This window comes from Oncorhynchus gorbuscha, linkage group LG18, assembly GCF_021184085.1.
Source record: "Oncorhynchus gorbuscha isolate QuinsamMale2020 ecotype Even-year linkage group LG18, OgorEven_v1.0, whole genome shotgun sequence".
Taxonomy (NCBI): Eukaryota; Metazoa; Chordata; class Actinopteri; order Salmoniformes; family Salmonidae; genus Oncorhynchus; species Oncorhynchus gorbuscha.
The window spans coordinates 44,917,194-44,943,784 of record NC_060190.1 but is presented as its reverse complement, the minus strand read 5'-3'; the positions used below and the strand labels follow the sequence as shown (position 1 = coordinate 44,943,784).

At 41.3% G+C, this 26,591-nt stretch overlaps 1 protein-coding gene across 2 annotated transcripts in view; it reads left to right on the top strand.

The window, feature by feature from the left end:
- The window catches only part of LOC124002912 (sodium channel protein type 8 subunit alpha-like), a 122,547-nt gene extending 109,740 nt beyond the window's left edge, over window positions 1-12,807 (top strand). For both annotated transcript variants that reach the window (XM_046310747.1, XM_046310746.1), the window contains 6 exons: window positions 2,762-3,046; window positions 4,750-4,803; window positions 4,988-5,125; window positions 6,857-6,961; window positions 7,178-7,448; window positions 7,808-12,807. In XM_046310747.1, the coding sequence (XP_046166703.1) occupies window positions 2,762-3,046; window positions 4,750-4,803; window positions 4,988-5,125; window positions 6,857-6,961; window positions 7,178-7,448; window positions 7,808-8,970 (2,016 nt within the window). In that variant the 3' untranslated portion in view covers window positions 8,971-12,807. The remainder of the gene's footprint in view (window positions 1-2,761; window positions 3,047-4,749; window positions 4,804-4,987; window positions 5,126-6,856; window positions 6,962-7,177; window positions 7,449-7,807) is intronic.
- Window positions 12,808-26,591: the final 13,784 nt, after the last annotated feature.

The following is a 26,591-nucleotide window of genomic DNA, read 5'->3' as shown; positions in this document are numbered from 1 at the left end:
TGTGTGCTCTCATTCTCCGTGGCCGACGTGAGTTAGTCATTTAAGCGTGTTAACCCTCGCAGGGCTGCCGGCTCAGACGGCATCCCAATCCATGTCCTCAGAGAATGTTCAGACCAGCTGGCTGGAGTGTTTACTGACATTAAATCTCTCCATATCTCAGTCTGTTGTTCCCACTTGCTTCAACATGTCCACCATTGTTCCTGTACCCAAGAAAGTGACGGTAACTTAGCTAAACTAAACTTCTGTCATCATGAAGTGCTTTGAGAGGCTAGCTAAGGACCATATAATCTTCACCTTACCCGACACCCTAGACCCACTACAATTCACAAATCGCCCCAACAGATCCACGGAGAACACAATCATCCTATCCCGCCTGGACAAGCGAGATACATATTTAAGAATGCTGTTCATCGCCTAAAGCTCAGCCTTCAACACCATAGTGCCCTCCAAGCTTATCACTAAGCTCAGGGCCCTGGGCCTGAAACTTTCCCTGTGCAACTGGGTCCTAGAGCCCAAGTGGTGAAGGTAGGCAACAACACCTCTGCCGTACTGATCCTCAACACAAGAGCCCCACAGGGGTCTATGCTCAGCCTCCTCCTGTACTCCCTGTTCACTCATGACTGCATGGCCCCACACATCTCCAAATCAATCATCAAGTGAATGTATGCACACATGACTGTAAGTCGCTTTGGATAAAAGCGTCTGCTAAATGGCATATATTATTATTATTATAAGTTTTCTAATGACACGACAGTGGTAGGCCTGATTACCAACAACTAAGAGACAGCCTACAGGGAGGAGGTGAGAGCCCGGACAGAGGCGTGCCAGGAAAATAACCTCTCCCCCAACATCAACAATACAACGGAGCTGATCATGGACTACAGGAGACAGCAGAGAGTGCACGCCCCCATCCACATTGACAGGGCCGCAGTGGAGAGGATCAGAAACTTAAAGTTCCTCTGAAATGGTCCCTTCACACAGACAGCATGGTGAAGGCGCAACAGCACCTCTTCAACCTCAGGAGGCTGCAGAAGTTTGACTTGGCCCCAAAGACCCTCAAACATCTATAGACGCACCATTGAGAGTATCCTGTCAGGCTGTATCACAGCCTGGTACGGCAATTGCACCTTCCACAATCGCATGGCTCTCCAGAGGGTGGTGCGGTCAGCCCAATGCATGACCGGTGGCACGCTACCTGCCCCACAGGACATCTACAGCATCCAGTTTCACAGAAAGGCCAAGAAGATCAAGTTGGACCTCAGACACCGGAGCCACGGCCTGTCCACCCCACTACCATCTAGAAGGGGAAGACAGTACAGGTCCACCAAAGCTGGAACTGAGAGATTGAAAACAGCTTCTATCTCTAAGACATCAGATTGTTAAAACAGTTACCACTAGCCGGCCTCCTCCCAGTAGCCTGCTCTGAACCTTAGTCACTGTTCTAGCCGGCTACCACACGGTACTCTACCCTGCACCTTAGCGACTGCTGCCCGATGTACATAGAGTCATTGAACACTATGTGCAATGACATCATTTTCAATATGTTTCGATATGGTTTCACCCACTTTCTATTTATATACTTTATTCTAGTCATGGCTCAACCTATAAAAAAAAAATCTGGATTATGTGTGTATTGCTTTTTTTGTATTGCTAGGTACTGTTGGAGCTAGAAACACAAGCATTTCACTGCACCTGTGATAACATCTGCATATCTGTGTATGCAACCAATAAACTTTGATTTGAAACCAACACCACCCACAGCTAAGCAAGCTAGCAGGCTAACAAACAACCACAGCTGCCACCAATTATTTACTTAAACAAGGGCAAAAGGGGACAAAAGGAAGAGAAAGAAAATAACATTTGTTGGCTAACTGTAGCCAAGTGGGGCAAGTTAGCCAGCTGCTAGCAGGCCCAAACTGAAGGTTAACCAGCTAGCTAACAGACTTAAGAGCTCAGCGCTAACAAACAATTGCTATACTGGAAAACCCATTAAGTAGAAGCAATCTAAAATAAAAACTGAGAAAACCAGGAAATAAGGAAAAAGGACACACATCCTAACAATGATGCACCTGTAGTTCCCCTGACAGCCACTCCACCTGGTTGCAAAAAACAATGAAAGTTGAAGTACAAACAAGATCAACAAGTATAACATTTACTCTAATGGGTGACCACAAATAACTACCTGAAAGCCACACCTCCAATAAGCCACGTCTCAAATCTTATAATAGTCTGCCACCTCTTCAAAATTGTTTTTTAAAAGGTTCAAAATTGAACCCTTCTGTTCAAAAAAAGGTTCCGGTTTGAACCATTACACAGGGATTTCTCAAAGACCCTTTTCTGAGGGGTTCCTCGAGGAACCTTTTTGACCTGGAAATAAGCCATGTCTCGGCGTGGTAGTTTTTAAAACCCCAAAAGGTCCTTCCAGGCATCTTTACTTCAAAGAGTGTATATTATCTGCATACACATTAAAGGTTTCAAATAGGTACACCTGATTTATGCAAAAATGGGACCTCAATCTCAGTATTTACTGTGCTTTGTCCAAGTTAACCTAATTGGTGACATCAGTTGCATATGATATTGTAGAGTAATAGCAACACATAAGGAAATAGTCAAGATAAAAAGCTATAAGGCGATAGTCAAGATTAACCAAACTGATGTGCAACTCACATTATCTCTGCGAGGGAGTGGGTTTATGTTTGTATGTCTGTCTATGTGTGAGTTGTATCTCATGCTGCTTCTGTTTCCCTGGTCCCGTGTGTAGGTGGTGGTGAATGCCTTGGTGGGAGCCATCCCCTCCATCATGAATGTGCTGCTGGTGTGCCTCATCTTCTGGCTCATCTTCAGTATCATGGGGGTCAACCTGTTTGCAGGGAAGTATTACTATTGCTTCAACGAGACCTCAGAGGAGAACTTTAAACCGGACGTCGTCAACAACAAGACAGAGTGCTTTGCACTAATCAACGCAAATTACAGTGAGGTCAGGTGGAAGAATGTCAAGATTAACTTTGACAATGTGGCTGCAGGATACCTGGCACTTCTACAAGTGGTGAGTTCAAGGTCTTTCCTACAGTCGTGTCTCTGACTTCCTTAATGTGATGACAAGCTATTTTAGGAAATTGATTACCTAACATTTGATTGATTACGTGATTGAATTAAACCATGCAACAATTAACTCGTTAATAACCTGGGGCACCACAGAAGAGTTTGTTTATATAGAGCGGCTATCTCCCGAATCTTTTATATCAATAGTAGTCAATCAGTCATTTATTATTCTTGACCTTTTATCAGTCTCATCTGAACGCCATAAAAGTCTTGGTTATCTGTATGAACCCGGCCTTTACTATGAATCATCCATACACAAATTGGCTCAATTATTTATTTACTATCTAATTAAACAATTACAGAATATACAATACATAATAACATTATACAGTAAATACCATCCCTAGTGGACTAAACAAAAACAGTTTGGTTATAACATGATAGATTCAGAGAGGAAAAGGGGAAAATGGAACATGGTTCTCTATCTGACATGGGAAGCTATTCTTGCATAAATATGAATATAAAGGACAATGCACTTTAACAATCACTCTTTTGGATAAAGGAATGTAATCAGTATTTACGATTGAGCTAGTGATGTGAGGCTCTGGTTTGCACAGGCGAGGTCGCCATTGTCCTTTGTTGATTCTGCCGGGTCGTCGTGGAGTGAGATGTTCATCTACGTCGGTCAATGTTCTTACTAGATTTGCAACCTTTCCAGTTGCAGTCTGTTAGGCTGTAGTCTTGTTGAGTGATCAATAGTTCAGAGCTCATACCATTTCACGTGTGGAGCAAGCTTTCATGTTTTTTGGCCTGTAGAGTTGAAATTAGACTTAGCCCTTTTTAGTATTTGGAACTGAGGTGACTTTGGGTCACAGGGCTTTTATAGAAATGTAGAAAAGGGGTTGGTTCATCATTTCCAACCAATGTCTATTCACTTGGGCGTAGCCACTGGCTGGATACTAGTTACCGTTAAAACACACCATTTTAATTTTAGAGGACTTAATCACAATGCTATCTTTTCAAAAGTATTCTTATACTTCGTTAAACATTTTATCCAACATTAATTTTATCCAGCAAGCCTCATAACTGAGGAACCCATATAAACAGAGTTAGGGTAATGTGACTGTATTGTCCTTCATGAGGTCACAAACATTAAACAAAATGGACAGGGTTGTAGCTGGCTTCTCCACCGACCTTTTACACATTCTCCAAAATAGGAATATTGTTCAACTCTCAAATTATGGGATGTAGTAGAATTGGGCGGGAGAGTCCCTTTGTCTTACTGTGAAACTCTCTCTTCATACTGCATGGTCAAGGAGAGAAGTGTCTCTGCACGGAATTTATGACTGGGTGTTAAAGTCATAACGCTGCCCCCTCCTGACAGGAGAGGGGTGGTGTCACATCTCTGCTAGAGGGCTAGCTTCATGACACTATTGATGTTCTGACTTTTCACTCCTTTGGCCCCTTGCCCCTCCCACTTTGGAGAAGGTCAATGTTGAACGGTACTTAGACTGCAGAAGTCAATAATCATATTTTTTTTCAATCATTGGCTTCCTACTGTACCTCTACGTCCTTCATCTTGTAATTTTCCTCCTTCCTTTTCAACACCTCATCCTAATTTCCTCTATTTCTGCTTAACCTTAATTCTTCTTCCTCACTTTTCTTTCCCCCTTTTTCTCACAACTCTATATATCCCCTTTCTCACAGGCCACGTTTAAAGGCTGGATGGACATAATGTATGCTGCCATTGATTCTCGGAAGGTAAGCCTGACACTTGAGATATGTCTTCCATTTGTTTGGTGGTTGGTATTGTGTGAACAGATGTAACATGTTCCAGAAGAACCTACCAATACTAACTTGTTTGGAAAGGGACTTTTGAACCCACAAAGGGGAATGTAATGAGGGAGAGTTTGGAGCTTGAATGTCTCTTTCCTGCTCACTGTAGGTGGAGGATCAGCCGATCTATGAAGACAACATCTACATGTATATCTACTTTGTTGCCTTCATCATCTTTGGCTCTTTCTTTACCCTCAATCTCTTCATTGGTGTCATCATTGACAACTTTAACCAGCAAAAGAAAAAGATAAGACCTCTTTTTCTTATTCAAGTTTCAGGTTTTAATGTCACATGCACAAGTACAGTGAAATGCCTTTCTTGCAAACTCAAAACCTAACAATACAATAATCAATGTATTACTAGAAAAAAATACATGAAATAAGAACAAGAAATATGAAGGCCTCCCGAGTGGCGCAATGGTCTAAGGCTGTGCCACTAGAGATCCTGGTTCGATCCAGGCTCTGTCGCAGCCGGCCGCGACCGGGAGACCCATGGGGCGGCGCACAATTGGCCCAGCTTCGTCCGGGTTAGGGGAGGGTTTGGCCGGCAGGGATGTCCTTGTTCCATCGCGCTCTAGCTACTCCTGTGGTGGGTTGACATGGTCGCCAGGTGTACAGTGTTTCTTCTGACACATCGGTGTGTCTGGCTTCTGGGTTAAGCAGGCAGTGTGGCTTGGTTGGGTTGTGTTTCGGAGGACACACAGCTGTTGCCTCTCCCTAGTCCGTATGGGAGTTGCAGCGATGAGACAAGACTGTAACTACCAATTGAATACCATGAAATTGGGGAGAAAAAATGGTATTATGAAATACGTAAGTAAGCATACTATATGCAGGAAATATTTTTCAAAAGTCAGTTCCAATACCATATTTATAATGTGCAGGAATGCTGGAGTGATGGCGGTAGATTATGTAAGGGGACTAGGCAATAGGATATAAGATAAACAAATTAGCAGCCGTGCTTTTTCACAAGCATTTCGCTACACTCACATGAACATTTGCTAACCATGTGTATGTGACCAATAACATTTGATTTGGTTTGATTGCATACTGTGTGAGTGGGTGTGCATAAATGTATGTGCATATTATGTGTGAGCAAGACAATTCCTGGGACCTGTTAATAAGATAAAACTATACTGAACAAAAATATAAACGCAACATGCAACAATTTCAAAGAGAGTAAATCAGTCATTTCAAATAAACCCATTAGGCCCAAATCTATGGATTTCACAGATATGCATCTGTTGGTCACAGATACCTTTCAAAAAATGGGCCTCCCAATGGGCGCAGGATTTTGTAACAGTATCTCTGTGCATTCAAACTGCCATCGATAAAATGCTTCATTGTCTGTAGCTTATGCCTGCCCATACCATATTCCCACCCTGGGCACTCTGTTCACAATGTTGACATCAGCAAAATGCTTTCACACATGTCACCATACACGTGGCCTGGGTTGTGAGGCCGGTTGGACGTACTGCTAAATTCTCTAAAATGAAATTGGAAGCGGCTTATGGTAGAGAAATTAACATTCAATTATCTGGAAACAGCTCTGGTGGACATTCCTGCAGTCACCATGCCAATTGTGCACTCCCTCAAAACTTGAAACATCTGTGGCGTTGTGTGACAAAACTGCACATTTTAGAGTGGCCTTTTATTGTCCTCAGCACAAAATGCATCAGCGTAATGATCATACTGTTTAATCAGCTTCGTGATAGGCCACACCTGTCAGGTGAATGGATTATCTTGGCAAAGGAGAAATGCTCACTAACGGGGATATAAACAAATTTGTATGCTAAATTTGAGAGAAATACGCTTTTTGTGCGTATGGAACATTTCTGGGATATTTTCTTTCAGCTCATGAAACATGGGACCAACACTTTACATGTTGCATTTATAGTTTTGTTCAGTGAAGGTTAAGAACAAGTTCCCACATTATTTGGCTCAACAAGGTTGTAACCAGATGTTTTCTTGTGTCCCTTTACTTTGGAGGTCAGGATATATTCATGACAGAGGAGCAGAAGAAATACCACACTGCCATGAAAAAACTTGGCTCAAAAAAACCACAAAAACCTATACCAAGACCATTGGTGAGTCTCTTCCTTTTACCCAGGGGCTACATTGGGGGAGGCGTAAATGAGGCGTTTTCTCATTATGGTAACATTCAAAAGACATGTTAAAAACGAAACTTTACTAGCAAACAGACCTTCGAGAATGTCCCCTTACCAAATGTGCCTCGCTTTAATTTGTTAAACCTACTAACGTTTCTTTACCCATCCTCCATTCTTTTCTCTATTTTCTCTCAGAATAACTTTCAGGGCCTAGTATTTGACTTCGTAACGCAGCAGGTGTTTGATATATCTATTATGATGTTGATCTGCCTCAACATGGTGACCATGATGGTGGAGACGGACGATCAGTCAGAAGAAACTGACAACATCCTCTACTGGGTCAACTTTGTCTTTATTGTTATTTTTACTACTGAGTTTGTGTTAAAGCTCTTTGCCCTTCGGCACTACTACTTCACCATTGGGTGGAACATCTTTGACGTGGTCGTGGTCATTCTCTCAATTGTTGGTCAGTAGTGATTTCATCCCTTTATTGTCTTATATGCATGCTATTTGTGTGCTAGAACCAGAATTGCTGTTTTAATTCAAAGTACTAGAAATGGGTTGCTCTATTTTCTATCAAAAATCATGTGTCTAGAAGTATCACATTATTATGACATTTGTGGCCTGGAAAAGTGAGATCATGTGTTAACATCTCCCCCTAGTGGCCTACCAGTCACAGGACAGTTTATATTATTATTATTAGAGAAATATATGTATGACAGAATGTTATGGTTTAAAGGAAACATACTAAAAACATTGCAGAACATATCAACAATCATACATTTCTCCATATCCTCTTCTTTCTCTGTGTGCTTCTCTATCCAGGCATGTTCCTCGCAGATATCATTGAGAAGTACTTTGTCTCTCCAACCCTCTTCAGGGTGATCCGACTGGCCCGAATCGGCAGAATCCTGCGTCTGATCAAAGGGGCCAAGGGCATTCGGACTTTACTGTTTGCTCTGATGATGTCACTTCCTGCCCTGTTCAACATCGGGTTGTTACTCTTCCTGGTTATGTTCATCTTCTCTATCTTTGGCATGTCTAACTTTGGCTATGTCAAGCATGGGGCAGGAATCGACGACATGTACAACTTTGAGACATTTGGCAACAGCATGATCTGCCTGTTTATGATCACCACATCTGCCGGCTGGGACGGTTTGTTGTTACCCATCCTCAACTACCCACCTGACTGTGACCCACAACTGGAGAACCCAGGTGCACCAAATACGGGTGACTGTGGCAACCCCTCGGTTGGGATTTTCTTTTTTGTCATGTATATTATCGTCTCCTTCCTAATCGTCGTCAACATGTACATTGCCATTATCCTTGAGAACTTCGGCGTTGCGACTGAAGAGAGTGCCGACCCGCTCAGCGAAGACGACTTCACGACCTTCTACGAAATATGGGAGAAGTTCGACCCAGACGCCTCGCAGTTCATCACCTATGGCAAGCTTGGAGACTTTGCAGACTACCTCGAGCACCCGCTCCGTGTTCCAAAGCCCAACACCATCGAGCTGATCTCCATGGACTTGCCCATGGTGAGCGGGGACCGGATCCACTGCCTCGACATTCTGTTTGCATTCACCAAACGGGTACTAGGCGATACCGGAGAGCTGGACATGCTAAGGGATCAAATGGAACAACGCTTTATTGCGGCGAACCCGTCCAAAGTGTCTTATGAGCCCATTACCACTACTCTGAGGCGCAAGCAGGAGGACGTGTCGGCCAAAATCATCCAGCAGGCCTACCGAAACTACCTGGCTAGACGCGGCTTCAAACGCAAGCGCAGACCTGCCAGTAACAATAATGTGAAGAATGGGGGGACGAATCCGGAAAAGGAAAAGAAGGAGGGCACGCCCTCCACTGCCTCTCTCCCCTCCTATGACAGTGTAACCAAACCTGACAAGGAAAAACAGGATGAGAACGAAGGAAAGGGAGGGAAGAAGGAGGCCAGAAACCAAAAAGCTGTCAGGGAATCTAAGTGTTAGAATATCGTAATAATAACAGTAATAATTATTATAATAATATAACTTCAAGCAAAGCGAGAGGAAACCATCTAATCCACAGATGTACAGATAATTTCATTTGCAAGTAAGAAAAATAATAATATTAATAATTTTGTTTACAGACTTCATACTATTGATGCAGAGGGAAGCAGCTCAGTCTCTTACAGCTTGAAGACACTTGAACTTGATTTAATCTAAAAAACCAGACTGTCTGACATTGTTGCATCCAGACCACTGATCTTAACAAAAGGGAATGAAAAACAGACAAAATAAGGAAGAAATGTCTTTGTTTGCAAAAGGGCAGATAGTGGACTTACACATAAGGAACAGAACTCTTCACTAAGAGGAATGAATGAGAAACGCTGATACGGGATTTAATGTGTGGGATTCCCATGGAAATACAGAGCTATGCAGGAAAAACATGGAAATACTGCTTGACTTGAAGAATCATCTTCCAGAAGCAGCCAGAAGGGCCTCTGTATCATTTAATTTAGACATTCATGGAGGACATTATCACTCCGTATGAACAAACAGAAGAACGACTGAGAAGAGAATAACAAAGACCCAGAGTAGCCTAATGTAAGGTTTTTTTATTTGGTTTGTTAATGCTGAATATACTTGTATCTCCACATAATTTGAGTGGCAAAAAAAAGCAAAAAGGTACAAACAAAAACAACAAACATTTTCACTTAACTCTTCTTCTCATTCTATCTTTGTTATATCCACATCAAAAGGCTTTTTCTACATGGGCTTTCCCATCGATTGGTTAAGGGGCTGTTTATTAAGGAGTCATCTTGGGCCAAGGGCTTACATTTACTCAGTCAGATTTCCAAACAAATACATAAATAATTGTGCTTGTTCAGTGCATAGTAATGACTTGCATGATGGCATGTTTTGATCAGAAATCTTGCATGAATAATCATAGGCCACAAGACACTAATACTCAGAACACAACAGTGGCTCGATTATAGGTTTGAGGTTGTCCACTGTCAAAAAGTCAAAGTTAGAAGTAAATCATTAGTATTATGATGAGAAACTTTGTGTCGAGTGAATACCAACGTTGTGGATTTTATTAGGAGAAATGCAAACTAAATGTATCGCTGCTATGGGATGCAGAAGAGATGGGATTGGATGTCTGTGTGTATTTGGTGGATTGTTTTAAGAGAAAAAAAATTATAATGTAAATCTTAAAATGCTTATATTTATCATTTGTATGCAGCAATATCACTTACCTAATTGACCATGCCATCTGCCTTTGTTTTTGTGTTGGGCGAGGGCATTGTGGGAGTGTCTACGTTGGCAGGGAATTGACAGGTGTAGCAAGCTAGTTTTGATTTCAGATTTTTCTCTAAGGCCAATTTAGACTGTTCTACAAGGTTTGAGTGAGGAAAGAATGTTGTGTTTGTTTCCAATAACTGCTGTGTTTTATTTCTTTACCATGTGCTGATTCATTTGTACATGTTGTGATGGTTTACTAGTTTATATCATTTTAACATGTATTTTCCGACATAACTACGAGGGAGTTAATATTGGGCTAGGAAATTAGAGAGAAATATAAATTGGTGTATAGGGTTAATTATAGGAGGAGAAGCCAAAGAGACCTGCCTTGTTACTCATGGTCACCCTTTGTCCTTGGAATGGGAGTGGGTGAACAGTGCCCCCCTGATGCCTCTTCTGTTCTTCGCTGTCATTGTTAGACGGAGAGACCCTAGAAATATACGCAATGCTTGAAGAGTTCACCCCGTTATCTCAGGAGATATTACAGATGCATTATAATGAGCTCTGCAACTAATTGCAAGTGAAAGTGATGATGAGAGTACTTATGAAAACACATTTTCCTGTGATTTGGTGTGATATTATGCCACGCTGTTGGACAATGGTCTCGGCTGGCAATAGCTCGGGCAGTCAGTCTGTCAGAGGCCATTCGAGCTTCCTTAAAAAAACATTTTGAAATATAGGGCAAGAAGCATCTCTTGAAACGGCAACATTTTGCTCGCTTGTAAGGGCAGTGTTTGAAAAGGTAGCGGATTATATTTGTGGTTTTGTAGCTTTGGACTTAGGTCAGGTCTAAATAAAATATAACAATAATACTGCTCAACCCAATAGCAATCAGAGGTACTTAAGAAACACTGTGAGGAGATGTCATGAGAAGTAATATGGATTTGTTTGTTTGAGCAGCACACTAAATTCTGTCAGAGGCAAACAGTATGTGAGCAATGGAGAGTAGGCCCCATAATACAATATTTGTGAAAAATGTGCTCCAAAACCCCTCATCAGCCATTCACTCCACTTACGTAGAAAGCATACCACGTAACAAATACCAAATAATGAACAGAGCAGACCCCAGGAAGAGTCACTGCTGCCTTGGCAACAGCTAATGTGGATCCTAATAAAAATACTAAAGGTACTACACCCAAGCTTTTGCACGTTCTGGTGTGCAGTGATGTCACTTCCTATTAATTAATAAATCCCCTTCTCAAGTTTTATAGTCCAGTTGCTGCATGAGAGCTCCAAAATCATTGTGGGTGTTAACTTGAACCAAATAAAACTCTGAATGACAAGCATAAAAGCTACTGCCTTCCATTTTTTCTCCATGCCCATCAAGGATATACATGTATAGATGTGTAAACAGAACAAATAAAAAATATTACATACATCCATTTGAATAAAATCTATAAAAAAATTAATCTACAGTTCAGGCTATGTTGTAAATGGCACAAATTGCTGAAAAGTAACGAATGAACTTTTTAATAGACTATAAATAATGTAATATATAATTTTATGCGTGCATGCACATGCGCCTTTTTTGTAAATAAATAAATACTTACAAAATGACTGCTATTAATCTAATAAGAAATATGATACCCATAAATAGAATGGCTTCCAGCTGACACACTTTGTCACACTTGTTAGACTGTGACACATATGTTAGATGGAGTAGATTTTTGGAGTCACTTTTCACATTAATAAAGAAGGAAGTAACAAACAAATCAATATTAAATAGCAAAAACTATATGAAAATCTATATATAAATTAATACATATATAGAGCTATACTACATATACATATAGTTCTAATATATATATATATATATAGAACTATGTGCTCAATTCTCTCTTCCACTCCTTGTATTAAGGACAATGCAGTACCACAGACTGTAATAGCTCACGTTTAATTTTTGCGTGCAATATGTTCAGTGAATGACCAAAACTCTGGCCTGCCCAGGATCTCAATGTACTGGGGACCAGCATACAATGCATGGTATTGTATTGGCTGCTTGCTGAGGATTGTGTAGCCTGCGTTGGTGAGAGGATTGCACTACCAGCACACCCTTTTGTACATGTGTGAAGATGTCTTGCCCACAACTTCATCTATCTCTTCCCACTGAATATAAACACACATACACATACGTACTGTACTGTACACATACACTTTCTATCCTGAGACAAGCTGGTGCTGGCCGGTCAGTATGCCCCTGTATCCTGAGCCTCAGGTCGCCTAGTGTGACAGCATTTTGATCGTTTTAGCACTGACCTTCCTCCATGTTCACCCTAAACACACACCCGTGATCGTTTTAGCACTGACCTTCCTCCATGTTCACCCTAAACACACACCAGTGATCGTTTTAGCACTGACCTTCCTCCATGTTCACCCTAAACACACACCCGTGATCGTTTTAGCACTGACCTTCCTCCATGTTCACCCTAAACACACACCCGTGATCGTTTTAGCACTGACCTTCCTCCATGTTCACCCTAAACACACACCCGTGATCGTTTTAGCACTGACCTTCCTCCATGTTCACCCTAAACACACACCCGTGATTCCTTTTCAGCACTGACCTTCCTCCATGTTCACCCTAAACACACACCCACACACCGATCGTTTTAGCACTGACCTTCCTCCATGTTCACCCTAAACACACACCCGTGATCGTTTTAGCACTGACCTTCCTCCATGTTCACCCTAAACACACACCCGTGATCGTTTTAGCACTGACCTTCCTCCATGTTCACCCTAAACACACACCCGTGATCGTTTTAGCACTGACCTTCCTCCATGTTCACCCTAAACACACACCCGTGATCGTTTTAGCACTGACCTTCCTCCATGTTCACCCTAAACACACACCCGTGATCGTTTTAGCACTGACCTTCCTCCATGTTCACCCTAAACACACACCCGTGATCGTTCACCCTAAACACACACCCGTGATCGCACTGACCTTCCTCCATGTTCACCCTAAACACACACCCGTGATCGTTTTAGCACTGACCTTCCTCCATGTTCACCCTAAACACACACCCGTGATCGTTTTAGCACTGACCTTCCTCCAAACACACACCCGTGATTTTAGCACCCTAAAAACACACACCCGTGATCGTTTTAGCACTGACCTTCCTCCATGTTCACCCTAAACACACACCCGTGATCGTTTTAGCACTGACCTTCCTCCATGTTCACCCTAAACACACACCCGTGATCGTTTTAGCACTGACCTTCCTCCATGTTCACCCTAAACACACACCCGTGATCGTTTTAGCACTGACCTTCCTCCATGTTCACCCTAAACACACACCCGTGATCGTTTTAGCACTGACCTTCCTCCATGTTCACCCTAAACACACACCCGTGCAGTTTGGATTTAACATTTCATTTGGTTGTTCTTTTTTGAACGACATATCCGATCATTTCAAGTTTTATTGTCTTTCTTGTCTGTGTTTGTTTCTTGGTGCAATATCTCTTAATGGCATGTGCCTTTTAGCAGCCTATTTAGACTTGAATGATTTATTTGAAAGAGGATATCTCCAAACCCATGGGTTTAGCGAATCAAAATGAGGCACGACAAAAACCATGGATTGACAAAAATATTCAAAAATAACCAATAAACTCGGAAACAACGTCACCTAGACTAGATCAACTGAATTAACATCACATAGAGTCATCTAGTACAAATGCTCTTTGTATTCTGTTCGATGATCATTTACCTGGTAAGAGAGCTTGCCTTCTGTTTAAGACTTGGGTTCAATTCTGTTGTGGATTTATGAATTGATTTATGTAGCCTTTATTTTGTTAGCATGACTGAGATCTGTTATTTAGTATTTTTTGCCGATTTTGTTTTTGTTTTTTTGAAGCTTTTTGACTGTCGTTATCTCTTGCCACTAATACAGTCAGAGAAAGGACCGTGTGTTGCACAATCACTTTGGACTTTAAGTGAGAATCAGTGAAAGATTGTCTTCATTTGAGCACGAATCTATTCCCAAACAATAAAGCAGCCTTCCAGTTATGCTTCATAGTGGTGTCTTTTTTTCTAGAATATAATGAAATATAATTTATTTTACAAAAGGGGGGAAACTTTTCATCAAAGACTTTAAAGGTCCAATGCAGCCGTTTTTATCTCAATATCAAATCATCTCTGAGGGAAAATTAAAGTACCTTGTTGTGGTTGTTTCACTTAAAATTGAAAAAAATAAAATCACAGTATTATTCCAAACTCATAGTGTGGAAATATATATAGAACACAAGAAAATCATGATTTTGACTGCACTGGGCCTTTAAAATAATAACACTGTATTGAACGTTGAGCTGCAAAGTAAGAGCTGGGTATGAAGTAAAGAATATCACTAGCACAATACACAGTATAGAAATGATAAAATAGCATTTAGGCAACACCAGAACATTATAATCAAATCAAATGTTACTTGTCACATGCTTCGTAGACAACAGGTGTAAAGCCTAGTCATTTGAATCTGATATCACAGCAAGGTCAGTGGTGGATCTTGTCTACAAGAATCTAACCACTCGCTGGCCATACCTTTATTAAAAGGAAAGTACCTCAAGTAGCACAGCATGTGTGGTGTGCTGTGTGGTGCAGTAGTGTGAACTGAAATGAGGGTGCGTGTGTGTGTGTTTTAAAGTAGCCCACTGAATGAGTGAGGAGAGGGAAGTAAAGAGGACGGGACGGGGGGGGGGGGGGGAACAGCACTGCAGTGCAGATAGACGAATGCAGTGGCCTGGGCTGAGTCAGCAGCAGCCAGCTCTCAGTAGACTTCTGTATACCTCCCTCGCTCTCACTCCCACAGCCTACTGCACACAGGGGGAGGGGGTAGGAAGTAAGAGAGAAAAAGTACATGAGAAGTCGGAAGACGGAGAGAGGGGAGATGTTGGAATTTATTTATGTGACAAATGTAGGCTATGCATTTCAATGTCAAAAATGCCTGCGAATATCTAAACTACAGTAGTAGTAAACCATACTCACAAACAGATACATTTTGTAATAGATATAATATATATAATGCTAGTTTAACATGCCAGATATATAATAGTGGTATTTATTCACCTCTGTGACCGTTTCCTCCTCCCTATCTTTCTCCCCTTCCCATCCATCTCTTCTTGTCTTCCATTCTTTTATTAAATAGAAAACGTAACCAGCAGCTGGGGTGCATCGGGGAGGGGTCGGGAGTTAAGAGATCGTGGGCCCATAAATCACAAAATTAGACAATATTCTGTAGGGGAGCAGAAGGATGAGTGCATGCACATGAGTGTGTTGATGTCTCCTAAATGGTACCCAATCCCCTATATAGTGCCCTACTTTTGACCAGAGCCATATTTGGGTCCTGGTCAAAAGAAGTCATTGGGTCACTTAGTTGGGTTGTTTTCTTTAAAACTGCTGGGTTATTTTTGTTCGTTTTGGTGTTCGGGAACGTTAGGCAGTTTTTTTCCGGCTGTTCGAGCAAACAATTTATTTTCTTGAGGCTAGTCGAAGTTCAGTAGCTGAAGACTACGCCCCTTCGTCAGTGATAAATCAGTAGTAGGGATTCTTCAATGAAGTGTTTGTTGTCATTCAAAGACAGGTGACTCTTTTTCTTGCACATTTCTTCACTTGAGAAATACTGCACCAAACATCTTACGGAAAAGTACAATTTCCACCAAAACGCCTCCAAAAAAGATCAGAATGAATTATCTTAGATTAATTCAGACTATTTTGAGGAAGTGTACTTTTGCTACGGTGTCAAACATTCAGAAAGACCCAGCTGATGGTTACATTTACCTATGTTTGGGTAATCCCAACAACCCACGCAACCCAAAATAACTCAGCATGTGGTCTGTCCAATATTTACCTATTGCTGGTTTATCAAAAAAACAACAAATTGGGTTGTTTTAAACCCAGCATTTTTTTGGAGTGTAGGGAATAGGGTGCAGTGTGAGATGCCACCTTTGATGCAAAGATGAATGAAGGCAGTCAGTGACATGTCTCCTCCCTCCATTGGATGGTGAGCACTTTCTACGCCACATACAATTCAGCATACGAGGCAGGGTGGGTTCTCCCTCTGAGGACTCAGTCTGGGCTTTAATGAGGCAGAACATTAGCTCAATCCCTTTAAATGGGTGGAGGCTAGCACAGCTGAGCCTTTACACAACCCACAACCCACATCTCTCAACTCCCATGCTGGTCCCCAGAAAGCAAAAGCAGTTGAAGGGAAGGTAGAAGGGATGGGGGGAGAGAGTAAAGAGGAGGCAGGGGGGAGCCTTTGATTTTCATATCTAAAGGAAGCCCATCATGAAAACGTTACACATACTGTAACTGATAGAGATCATTCCTGGTGTTGGTTCATAAATAGGTTATAATTATCTAAACAGCTTGATGTCTGTATATAGGGATTAGCCAGAGGGTAGAGGTGCACTGTAACATAATATGGCTTTCCTGAAGAAAAAATATCCCATTGCTCCAAAATCAGTTTGCAGCACCCTCAAGCGGTGAACTTGAAAACTGCTAAATGATGTTCACAACACAAACACAATGAATGACAGTCGATTTGCCACCAGCCAAGAGTCAACAAACGGATGAGTTGAATTGAAAGTAGCTAACTACCTCTATTTACTTGTTTTGCACTCAAGTTGTTCTCACGCTCATCAACCGCTAGTAATTAGGGGCTCTCTTCAATCTGTATCGCTGAAGCATTACAAACAGCGAGCTAGAAATGTAAAGCTCATTTCCTATTCTGCAGGGTTTCCCCTGAATTCGATCACGCTGTAACTCTGAATTTCCGCGATATGGATTATATGGAGCCCTAGATAGACTGAGTTTAAACAAAGTTTGGGGCGGCAAAGGCAGCAACTAATTTCAGTTTATGTGACTAAACAAGTAAGTATGGTATAGAGAATCATTGTACCATCTTAACCGCTGTGAAATATATTTTCCATAACCCAAAATATTGTACTTTCAGCTATTTGAAGCTGGTGTACAAAACCGAAAGTAAAAGATACCAAAATGAAACTTAAGAACAGGAAGCATAGAAATAGTGCCCATTGAACAGATCTACCGCTTCTTAGACTTGCTTTCATTGAGAATGACAGATCTATAACACACATTTCTATGTGAATTTGGTCAGGATGCCCAAAAAGGTACATATTGCAACTTTTGTACATTTACAATAAGCCTACCAGACGTCCAGGGAGCAGCAAGAAATAGGTTGTTTGCCAGAGTTCATCTTATTTAGCTAGTTAGTTAGCTATGGACTCAAGGCTTTTAATATGATGGGTTTTATTGTGACATGACTGCTCACCTTATCAAAACCTCAACCGGGAATTCGTAATATTAATTTTTTATTTTCTTTCGAGTACCTGACATCACAGAAACCAGCACGGGTCTGGAGTGGATTGAAATAGGCTTAACGACCTTCACAGCAAATTGGCCAGTGTTACCATACTCATATACTTCTAGTAAGTTGAACTCAAAATCAATGAAAGTCATTATTACTTCAAATGTTTATGGGGGACCGACTAAAAACTAAACAAAAAGTCACATCAACTCTATTTTTTTGATGGTCATGAAAAGTCCAAATCATGTTTTTCATGAAGTTGTATGATATTTGAAAGAAACCAGATGAAAGTATGATGATCAAACTAAGAAACTAAGCTTTTTCTACATTGATAAAGTTTGATCATAAAGTTACTGGTCCCCTCCCCCATGTCCAGAACTATTTTCCCTAAGTAAATGTTGGAATTTTCATTGGGAAGGAAGATAAAGTGTTTTCGAAAGCGATCTCATTTGCATGGGAAAACCCATCTTACCAATTACTACACATGGTTAATAACATCACTTTTGTTTTGAGCCAACTTCACGGTGGGCTTTGAACAGTGCACCTGGCTCACGCCTGGGAGGTAGACCAGTTCCAAATCGAATGCAATCAACTTTCAGATTATGCAAAACATCAATGTTATCATGATGGTAAATAAGTACCGCCTTGTAACCAATATCGGAGAAGGTGTGTGTTTGCAGAGGGGCATGGTTTATAAAGCTAGATAGCTAATACTAGTGCCAAAATGTGACAGTAGGGTGTCAGCAAATATAAATAAAATGTTGCCCTATTCATCTTTGGGAAAGATACTTATATGTTTCCCATTTTATCTGTGTCTGATGTTAGCTAGTTACTGGCTAGCTAGGCTAAGTATTCACCCATGAATACTAAGCATTCAACACTTTTCTGTCCATCACTCTCCCACTCTATGTTGTGTCCATAGCCCCATAAGGTTCTCCACTGCACTGAAATGCACAAATTGTTTTTTAGAGATCAGATTTGCTGTGCATTAAAAACATGTTTTTGTAAATTAGATTTTTGGCGGATTTGCTTTGATGTGCTCACGAGATGTGTTGATGTCACTGAGAACTCTGTATCAGGTGTGCTTGCCATGCCATGTCAGAAACATGACGATTTCTCTGGGACACATGTTTGTCAAATAGAGGCGTTGACATCGTAAATAAATATTATGACATCACGGGGATACAGGGAGGAGTTGGTATCACACAGAAATACCGGGGCAGCAGGTAACCTAGTGGTTAGAGTAATCTAAAGGTTTCTAGATCAAATCCCCGAGCTGACAAGGTAAAAATCTCTTGTTCTGCCTCTGAACAAGGCAGTTAACCCACTGTTCCCCGGTAGGCTGTCATTGTAAATAAGAATTTGTTCTTAAGTGACTTGCCTAGTTAAGTAAATAAATAAAAAGAAACATGCTAATGTCACAGAGGTGGCAGGTAGCCTAGCAGATAATAGCTTTGGGCCAGTAACCGAAAAGTCGCTGGTACGAATCCTGAGCCAACTAGGTGAAAAATCTTCTATTTTTTTAAAGGTCATAAAAAATCCAAATCGTGTTTGCTTTACCCTAATCACCAAATTAGCTTGAGATGATTTTACTACAACACTACATCCAAGTTGCTTGACATAGGCGTTTCAAAGAGCTGTCAGTCACTGCAAGCTCATGAATATAAGCTCCCCGCCCACTCAGCCTGTCTTTTCAAACATCCCTGGTATTTAGCCATGAGAGGAAAATCACTTTTCAGAATGACTGTTCAGGACCTTTAAGTCAGTGTTTCCCAACAGGAGGTACACATACCTCTAGGGGTAAGTAAGTGGGCAGTCCCTAGGGTGTACATGGGAAGATTTTAAAAAGTAAAAAAATATAGGGAAAAATATTACAAAAAATATATGTTCATGTTATCTTAATAGACAGGAAAACATTTACTGAGGTCAGTGGTGTGAAACATCTGGTAATTTTTAAATGGATAGGCCTGGGGAACAAAATGGCACCGTAGAGAGAACACGGTGTTTCAGCGAGCTCTCGTGGCATTCGTAAATTTATATTCTTACATTAATCTCCTAGCTTGAAAAAGTGGTAGAATTGGCTAAATAAGTTACCATATAATGAGTCTTGACGACTATTTCGCAAAAATCTCCGACAACATGCCCAATAGAACTACTAAGAAGTCGACCAAAACCACCACCCCTGTGGATGTGCACGAGGAGCTAGCTAACGTTAGCGAAGCTAACACCATTGCGGACCCAGGCACAATGGACCTGATAATTCAAAAGATGACTGATAACATTACTAAAGTGATCGATGCTAAGATAAGAACGGTCTTGGAAGCAATAGCAAGCCATTCAGCTGAAATACAGAGCGTTGTGAAACGTGTTGTTGAGGCGGAAGGAAGAATTGCTGCAGTGGAAACTTCAACTACATCTATGGACGCTAAGATAAAAGCACTTGAGAAACAGGTGCGCGAAATGGCGGAGCACATTGACGACTTGGATAATCGAGGACGCAGATGCAATATTCGTGTTGTGGGACTCCCGGAAAATTCTGAAGGGACACGTTCAGTAAAATTCTTTGAGGAATGGATCCCTGGCTACCTACAAATGGACACTAAGGCTGGTCGTGTGAAGCTGGACAGAGCCCATCGCTCTCAAGCACCGATACCGGGCCCCAATCAGCGCCCACGGCCGGTGGTTATAAAGTTCCACAACTTCACCGACAAGCAGCGCGTCATGGATGCGGCTAGAAACATCGGTTCTGTTGGTAGTCAACATAAAAGTCCAAAGGTCTCATTCTTCAATGATTACTCCACAGCGGTTGTACGAAGACGCAAAGCGTTTGATGAGGCGAAGGCTCGACTCAGGAGAATGAAGATGGACTACGCACTGTTGTACCCGGCCACATTGAAGATTATGGTCAACGGATCACCTAAAAAGCTCTACACACCTGAAGAGGCTGCTGCGTTTATTGACTCTCTCGGGTAAATAACTCTAAGCTGCACCTCCACAGCATTGAATAACTTTGCTTATTTTTGGTTGAATCTGATCATGAAACAGTGGTGTGAGTCCTCACGTACTCCGGCTCAGTAATATTTGTATCTTTATTATTTTTCTTGCTAAAGTAATAGCCGCTATAGCTCAGGCTGAGATATGTGTGAATCCATATTGGTGCCCAGGCTTGGTTTTAGGTGGAATAGCCTCAATCTTCTTCTATTGATTTTATTTTCCATATATATAAAGGATGAGGCTATTGAGCGGCAATGCGGACTTAAGAGTCTACATTGGAGAGTTGAAATCCCCTGTATGTTAGCTAGTGGGAAAACCCCCTTTTGGATTTTTACATGTTTAATTTTTGGGTTCAGTATAGTTCGAGTTCAGGGTTCATATTTTTTGTTTATGCTCAGTGAGGAGAGGAGAGTTATGCTCAGTGCTCAGTGCTCAGTGGAGGAGAGTTCAACACATGGAAAAAGGTACCACCCCACTTTTACAGTAGGATCCAGTCTGAATATTGAATGGTCAAGATGCAATGGCAGATAACAGACTGCGTGTATGCACGTGGAACATTAGAGGGAGCCATAACCCCATTAAGAGGAAGAAAGTATTGTCTTTTTTGAAAAAAGAAAATATTGATATTGCCCTGTTACAAGAAACCCATTTGGATGATAAGGAGCACTTGAAATTACAACAAGGAGGGTTTGGTCAAGTGTTTTTCTCGTCATTTACATCCAGAAGTAGAGGGGTAGCAATTCTGGTGAAAAAGAACTTACCACTTAAGGTCTTGAATTGTGTGAAAGATACATTTGGTCGCTTTGTTATAATTAATGGTACTTTACAAGGGCAGAACATTTCCATAATGAATATTTACTTCCCCCCTGCTCACCCCCCTGATTTCCTCACTAAAGCATTTCTAGACTTTTCAGAATTAAACTCAGACACTGCAATGGTTGGAGGAGATTTTAACTGCTTGTTGAACCCCCTTATTGATAAGTCTCCCAGCGGTATAGCTTCACTCTCTCCTCAAGCTAAGTCACTTAAAGTTATTTGTGATGATCTGGGGTATGCGGATGTCTGGAGAGCTTTCCATCCCTCCAACAGAGAGTTCACTTTTTTCTCTGCACCTCATGGATGTCAGACTAGAATAGACTATTTTTTTATGCCCAGGACGTCTTTGCAGTCTGTTTTATCTGCTAGGATAGGAAGCATAGTCATACCTGATCATGCTGAGGTGATCCTGGACATAAAACTCAACGGGGCATTCAATCGGTCAAGACATTGGAGGTTGAACACAACCATTCTTAAAGACCATACATTCACATCATATTTTATAACAGAGTTTAAAGCATTTTTCTCTATTAACTCTCAATCAACAGATAACCCCTCGCTCCTTTGGGAGACCTGTAAAGCGTATGCCAGGGGTCTGATTATGTCATACACAGCTACTAAGAGACGGAAAAAGCGGGAAAAGCAAAACATGTTAGAGGGTGAATTAGGAACTAAAGAGAAGGACTACATTAAAACGCCCACTCCTGCCCTATTAAAGGAAATATCAGTCATTAGATCAACGTTAGACTCTCTCCTAACACAGGACGCTGAAAAGAAAATGAGATTTGTCAGGCAAAAGCTATATGAACATGGCGATAAGCCAGGAAAGTACTTGGCATACCTAGCTAAAAAGAGGGCTGACTCTCAGTCAATTGCTACTATTACTGATTCTGATGGTAATCATTTATATGAAAATAAATTGATAAGTGACTCATTTAAGAAATTTTATACAAACCTTTATGCCTCAGAACTGCCAAAGGATGCACCCAAATTAATGGAGAACTTCTTTGGTAAGATTGAGCTCCCTCAGTACCTCCAGGCTCTGATCAGGCCCTACACCCAAACAAGGGCACTGCGTTCATCCACCTCTGGCCTGCTCGCCTCCCTACCACTGAGAAAGTACAGCTCCCGCTCAGCCCAGTCAAAACTGTTCGCTGCCCTGGCCCCCCAATGGTGGAACAAACTCCCTCACGACGCCAGGACAGCGGAGTCAATCACCACCTTCCGGAGACACCTGAAACCCCACCTCTTTAAGGAATACCTAGGATAGGATAAGTAATCCCTCTCACCCCCCCCCTTAAGTTTTAGATGCACTATTGTAAAGTGACTGTTCCACTGGATGTCATAAGGTGAATGCACCAATTTGTAAGTCACTCTGGATAAGAGTGTCTGCTAAATGACTTAAATGTAAATGTAATGTAAATGTACTATCTCCGAAGAACAGAGGTCCCTCCTCAATGCCCCTATTACCAAGGAAGAGATAATGTTCGCAATTAAGAATCTGCAAAATGGTAAGGCCCCAGGACCAGATGGGTTTTGTAGTGAGTTCTATAAAGAGTTCTATGGCCTGATCCTTGAGCCATTGCGTGATATGTTTAACCACTCATTTTCAAATGACCAACTCCCTCAAACGCTGAGAGAAGCCAACATTTCACTTATTCTCAAAAAGGGAAAATGTCCAGAGTCTTGTTCCTCATACAGACCAATTTCCCTTCTGAATGTGGATAGAAAATTGCTTTCTAAAATTCTAGCCACAAGATTAGAAGACTCATTGCCACTAATTGTGAAAGGAGACCAAACTGGCTTCATTAGGGGCCGTAAGTCATGCAACAACGTCAGGCAACAACGTCAGGCGGCTTCTTAATGTAATTCAAGCCTACCAACAAAGTGCTGTGGATGGTCTTGTGCTCTCCCTAGATGCTGAGAAGGCATTTGATCGTGTGGAGTGGTCTTACCTATTATTTGCTCTAAATAAATTTGGTCTGGGGGACAACTTTATAATATGGGTGAAAGTTTTATATGATGATCCTCAGGCTGCTGTCCTTACTAATGGGCTACGGTCAAATAGCTTCCCTATACACAGAGGTACCAGACAGAGCTGTCCTTTATCCCCCCTCCTCTTTGCACTCGTTATGGAACCACTGGCCGACGCCATCAGGGTAACGCCTGCTATACAGGGGCTGCTCATTGGTGATGTTCACCATAAAATAAGCTTGTATGCTGATGATGTCCTGATATTCATCTCTAGTCCCGAGACTTCAATTACACCTCTTATTAATATTATTGAATTATTCAGCGGATTCTCAGGCTACAAGATTAACCTTACTAAGTCAGAGGCTATGCCACTTGGTAGCCTGCATTCTGTACCTAATACTTCTCCCCCCTTCCCTTTTAAATGGTCTCCCTCAGGTTTCATGTATCTGGGTATATTTGTAACTCCTAAATTCCAGCTAATGTACAAAGCCAATTTTGTTCCTTTGTTTGATACAATAAGACAGGATCTGGAGCGCTGGAACTCCCTCCCCATTTCTTGGTTGGGTAGAATATCCCTCTTGAAAATGAACGTTTTACCTAGACTACTTTACCCAATCCAAATGATCCCAGTATTACTCTCCAATAAGGTAATAAAGGATGTAAATGGATGGCTAAGTTCCTTTATATGGAGTAAGCGCAAGCCAAGACTTAAGATGGCAATATTGCAGCTGCCAAGTTCTATGGGCGGCTTGGACCTGCCCAATATCAAGTTCTATCAATGGTGTGCCCACCTTTGTTATATTTCTGACTGGATCACAAATGATGACTCCTCTATTTGTTTAGACATTGAGACTTCTCTTTCAAAATACCCCTTACAGGATCTTTTATTTTTCAGAAGTTTCAAGTCTGTAGAAGAACACTGCAATAATCCAGTTACACTTAACACACTCAAAGTATGGAGGTCAGTTCAACGCTTCCTGGGAAGGTCCAAACTAACCTCTGCTCTTACCCCAATTCTTAACAACCCAGATTTCAGCCCAGGATTGCTGGATGCTGGCTTTAACTTATGGCTTAATAAGGGCATACGCAGGCTAAACGACTTATTTGCTGATAAGATTTTGTTGTCATTTGAGCAGATGGTCGAGAAATATCGACTCCCAAAGCAGGACTTTTCCGCTTCCTACAAGTAAGACATTATATTCTGGAGAGCACCACCTTAATTGGTAACCCTGATGTGTCTGTCATTGAAAGAATGCTTTTTTTTCCCACAAAGGAAGATGTCTGTAAGTCTGTTTTATGATACTTTAAGGTCATTTTCTGCTGTCAACACACAGAGGGTGAAACAAGTGTGGGAGAAAGAATTGTCTGTTACTATTGACGAAGAGATGTGGGAGGACATTTGGAGATATGCAAAAACAATATCTATATGTAACCGTACTAGAGCAATCCAATTAAGAATAATACACAGATTGCATATATCCCCAAATCGCAGACATGCTTTTAGCCCCACTTCCTCTTCCCCTCAGTGTCTTAAATGCAAAACGGATACAGGCACCCTAACACATTGTTTATGGTCATGTACCAAAATACAAAGATACTGGTCTGGTGTCCTGCAAGAAATTGAAAAGATCCTAGGGTTGATCTAGAATTGGACCCAGTTTCTTTACTGTTAGGTCTCCCTAGTAGGCATGTTACTTCTGTCTGTAAAAGGAGGCTTTACAACATCCTTACCTTCGCAGCGAGGAAAAACATCCTTTTACAGTGGATTAGTGATAAGGTTCCTTCTATTAAAGACTGGCATAAGATAAGAGGAAACATGTTTGAAATGACTAATTATGTATACATTCCAATCAGAAACTGACTAGTCCAAATGCTAATATTGTCCCCTGCTCTTCACAATTGTATAATGGTCAGCATATAACAAATGAAGGTCTGTCTTTAAGTTCATTCAGTTGCAAAAATCTCCAGGTGGTGGGAACGGGCCATCTCCAAATGGTCGGGAATGTTGATTTATGCTGACTGGCCTTGACTTCGCTGATAACGCGGAGGCTTGAGAATTAGAGGGGCCCTCTGTTTGTGAAACGGAACGCTTGGAAAACGCTGACGCCATTTTCAGTTTATAACCTGTGGTAATGTGTGTGAGTTACGCAGTACCTACTGGAAGAATAAATGCTGAACTCTGTTTTAAGATCAATTTCATGACTCATGCAAATGATAAACTTACAACTTATCATGAATTAGAAATGAGTGCGAATTAAATTGCTCTTGGCAATAAAAAAGACAAGGGAATTTAAAATTCCTCTATCAATTTGGTCCTTCGAAGCCGGATCTAAATATCTTTATCTGTTATCTGAAGGTAATACGCTGAAAATCGTGCACGGACGAGTTTGACTCGTTTTACTAAAGACCTGACCTCTGAATTGAGGTTAAACTTAAACAGGCCTGCGTATTATCACAGAGAACAGAGAGAGTGACTAGATACAACGAACATTGCTTTCCCAGTCGGCGATAAGGTCAGTATTTTTTATTCTCGATTCTGGGGGGATTTGAGCTCTTTAATTGATGTTCTGAAATTTTCAGAAATCATCAATAATGGGGGCCTTGCTATTCCCACAGGGTATGTATGACCTTCTTACACTGGGTTTTGTATAACCGATATACACTGAAGCAGGTTCGAAAATAACCTGTGGTAATGTGCACTACCGTAAATAAACTAAACTTAATCATGAGAGGTAAAAACGCCCGAGATTAAGACGGGATATTAAAATAGGTACTGGGGGATAGGACGGTGAACTTGTACAAATACTGGGCGTAGAGAGACTGACTGCAAGCGCAAGATAACTGGATTGGTCATGTGAATAGTGGCAGTATTGATCACCGTCCCGATTCAACTAATACTACGGGAAATATCCAAATAAGGAGGAGAGGGAAACTTAAATCTAAAGAAATGAGATAAAAGCCATTCTTTAGACATGACAGTTCCAGGCGAGAGGGAAGTTTAACAAATAGTGGCGTGAGATAACGATTATTAGCGTTCTTTAAAAGCTCTCTGACACAACCGGAAAATACTAGGGCTTTACAAACCCTGGGTTTATGGTTGTAAGGGTAGACCTAATGTTTGTTTCAAAAGTCAAAGCTATTGGTAAGATTTCCATAAAAGAGGAGAGGAAACTTAAATCTAAAGAAATGAGATAAAAGCCATTCTTTAGACATGAC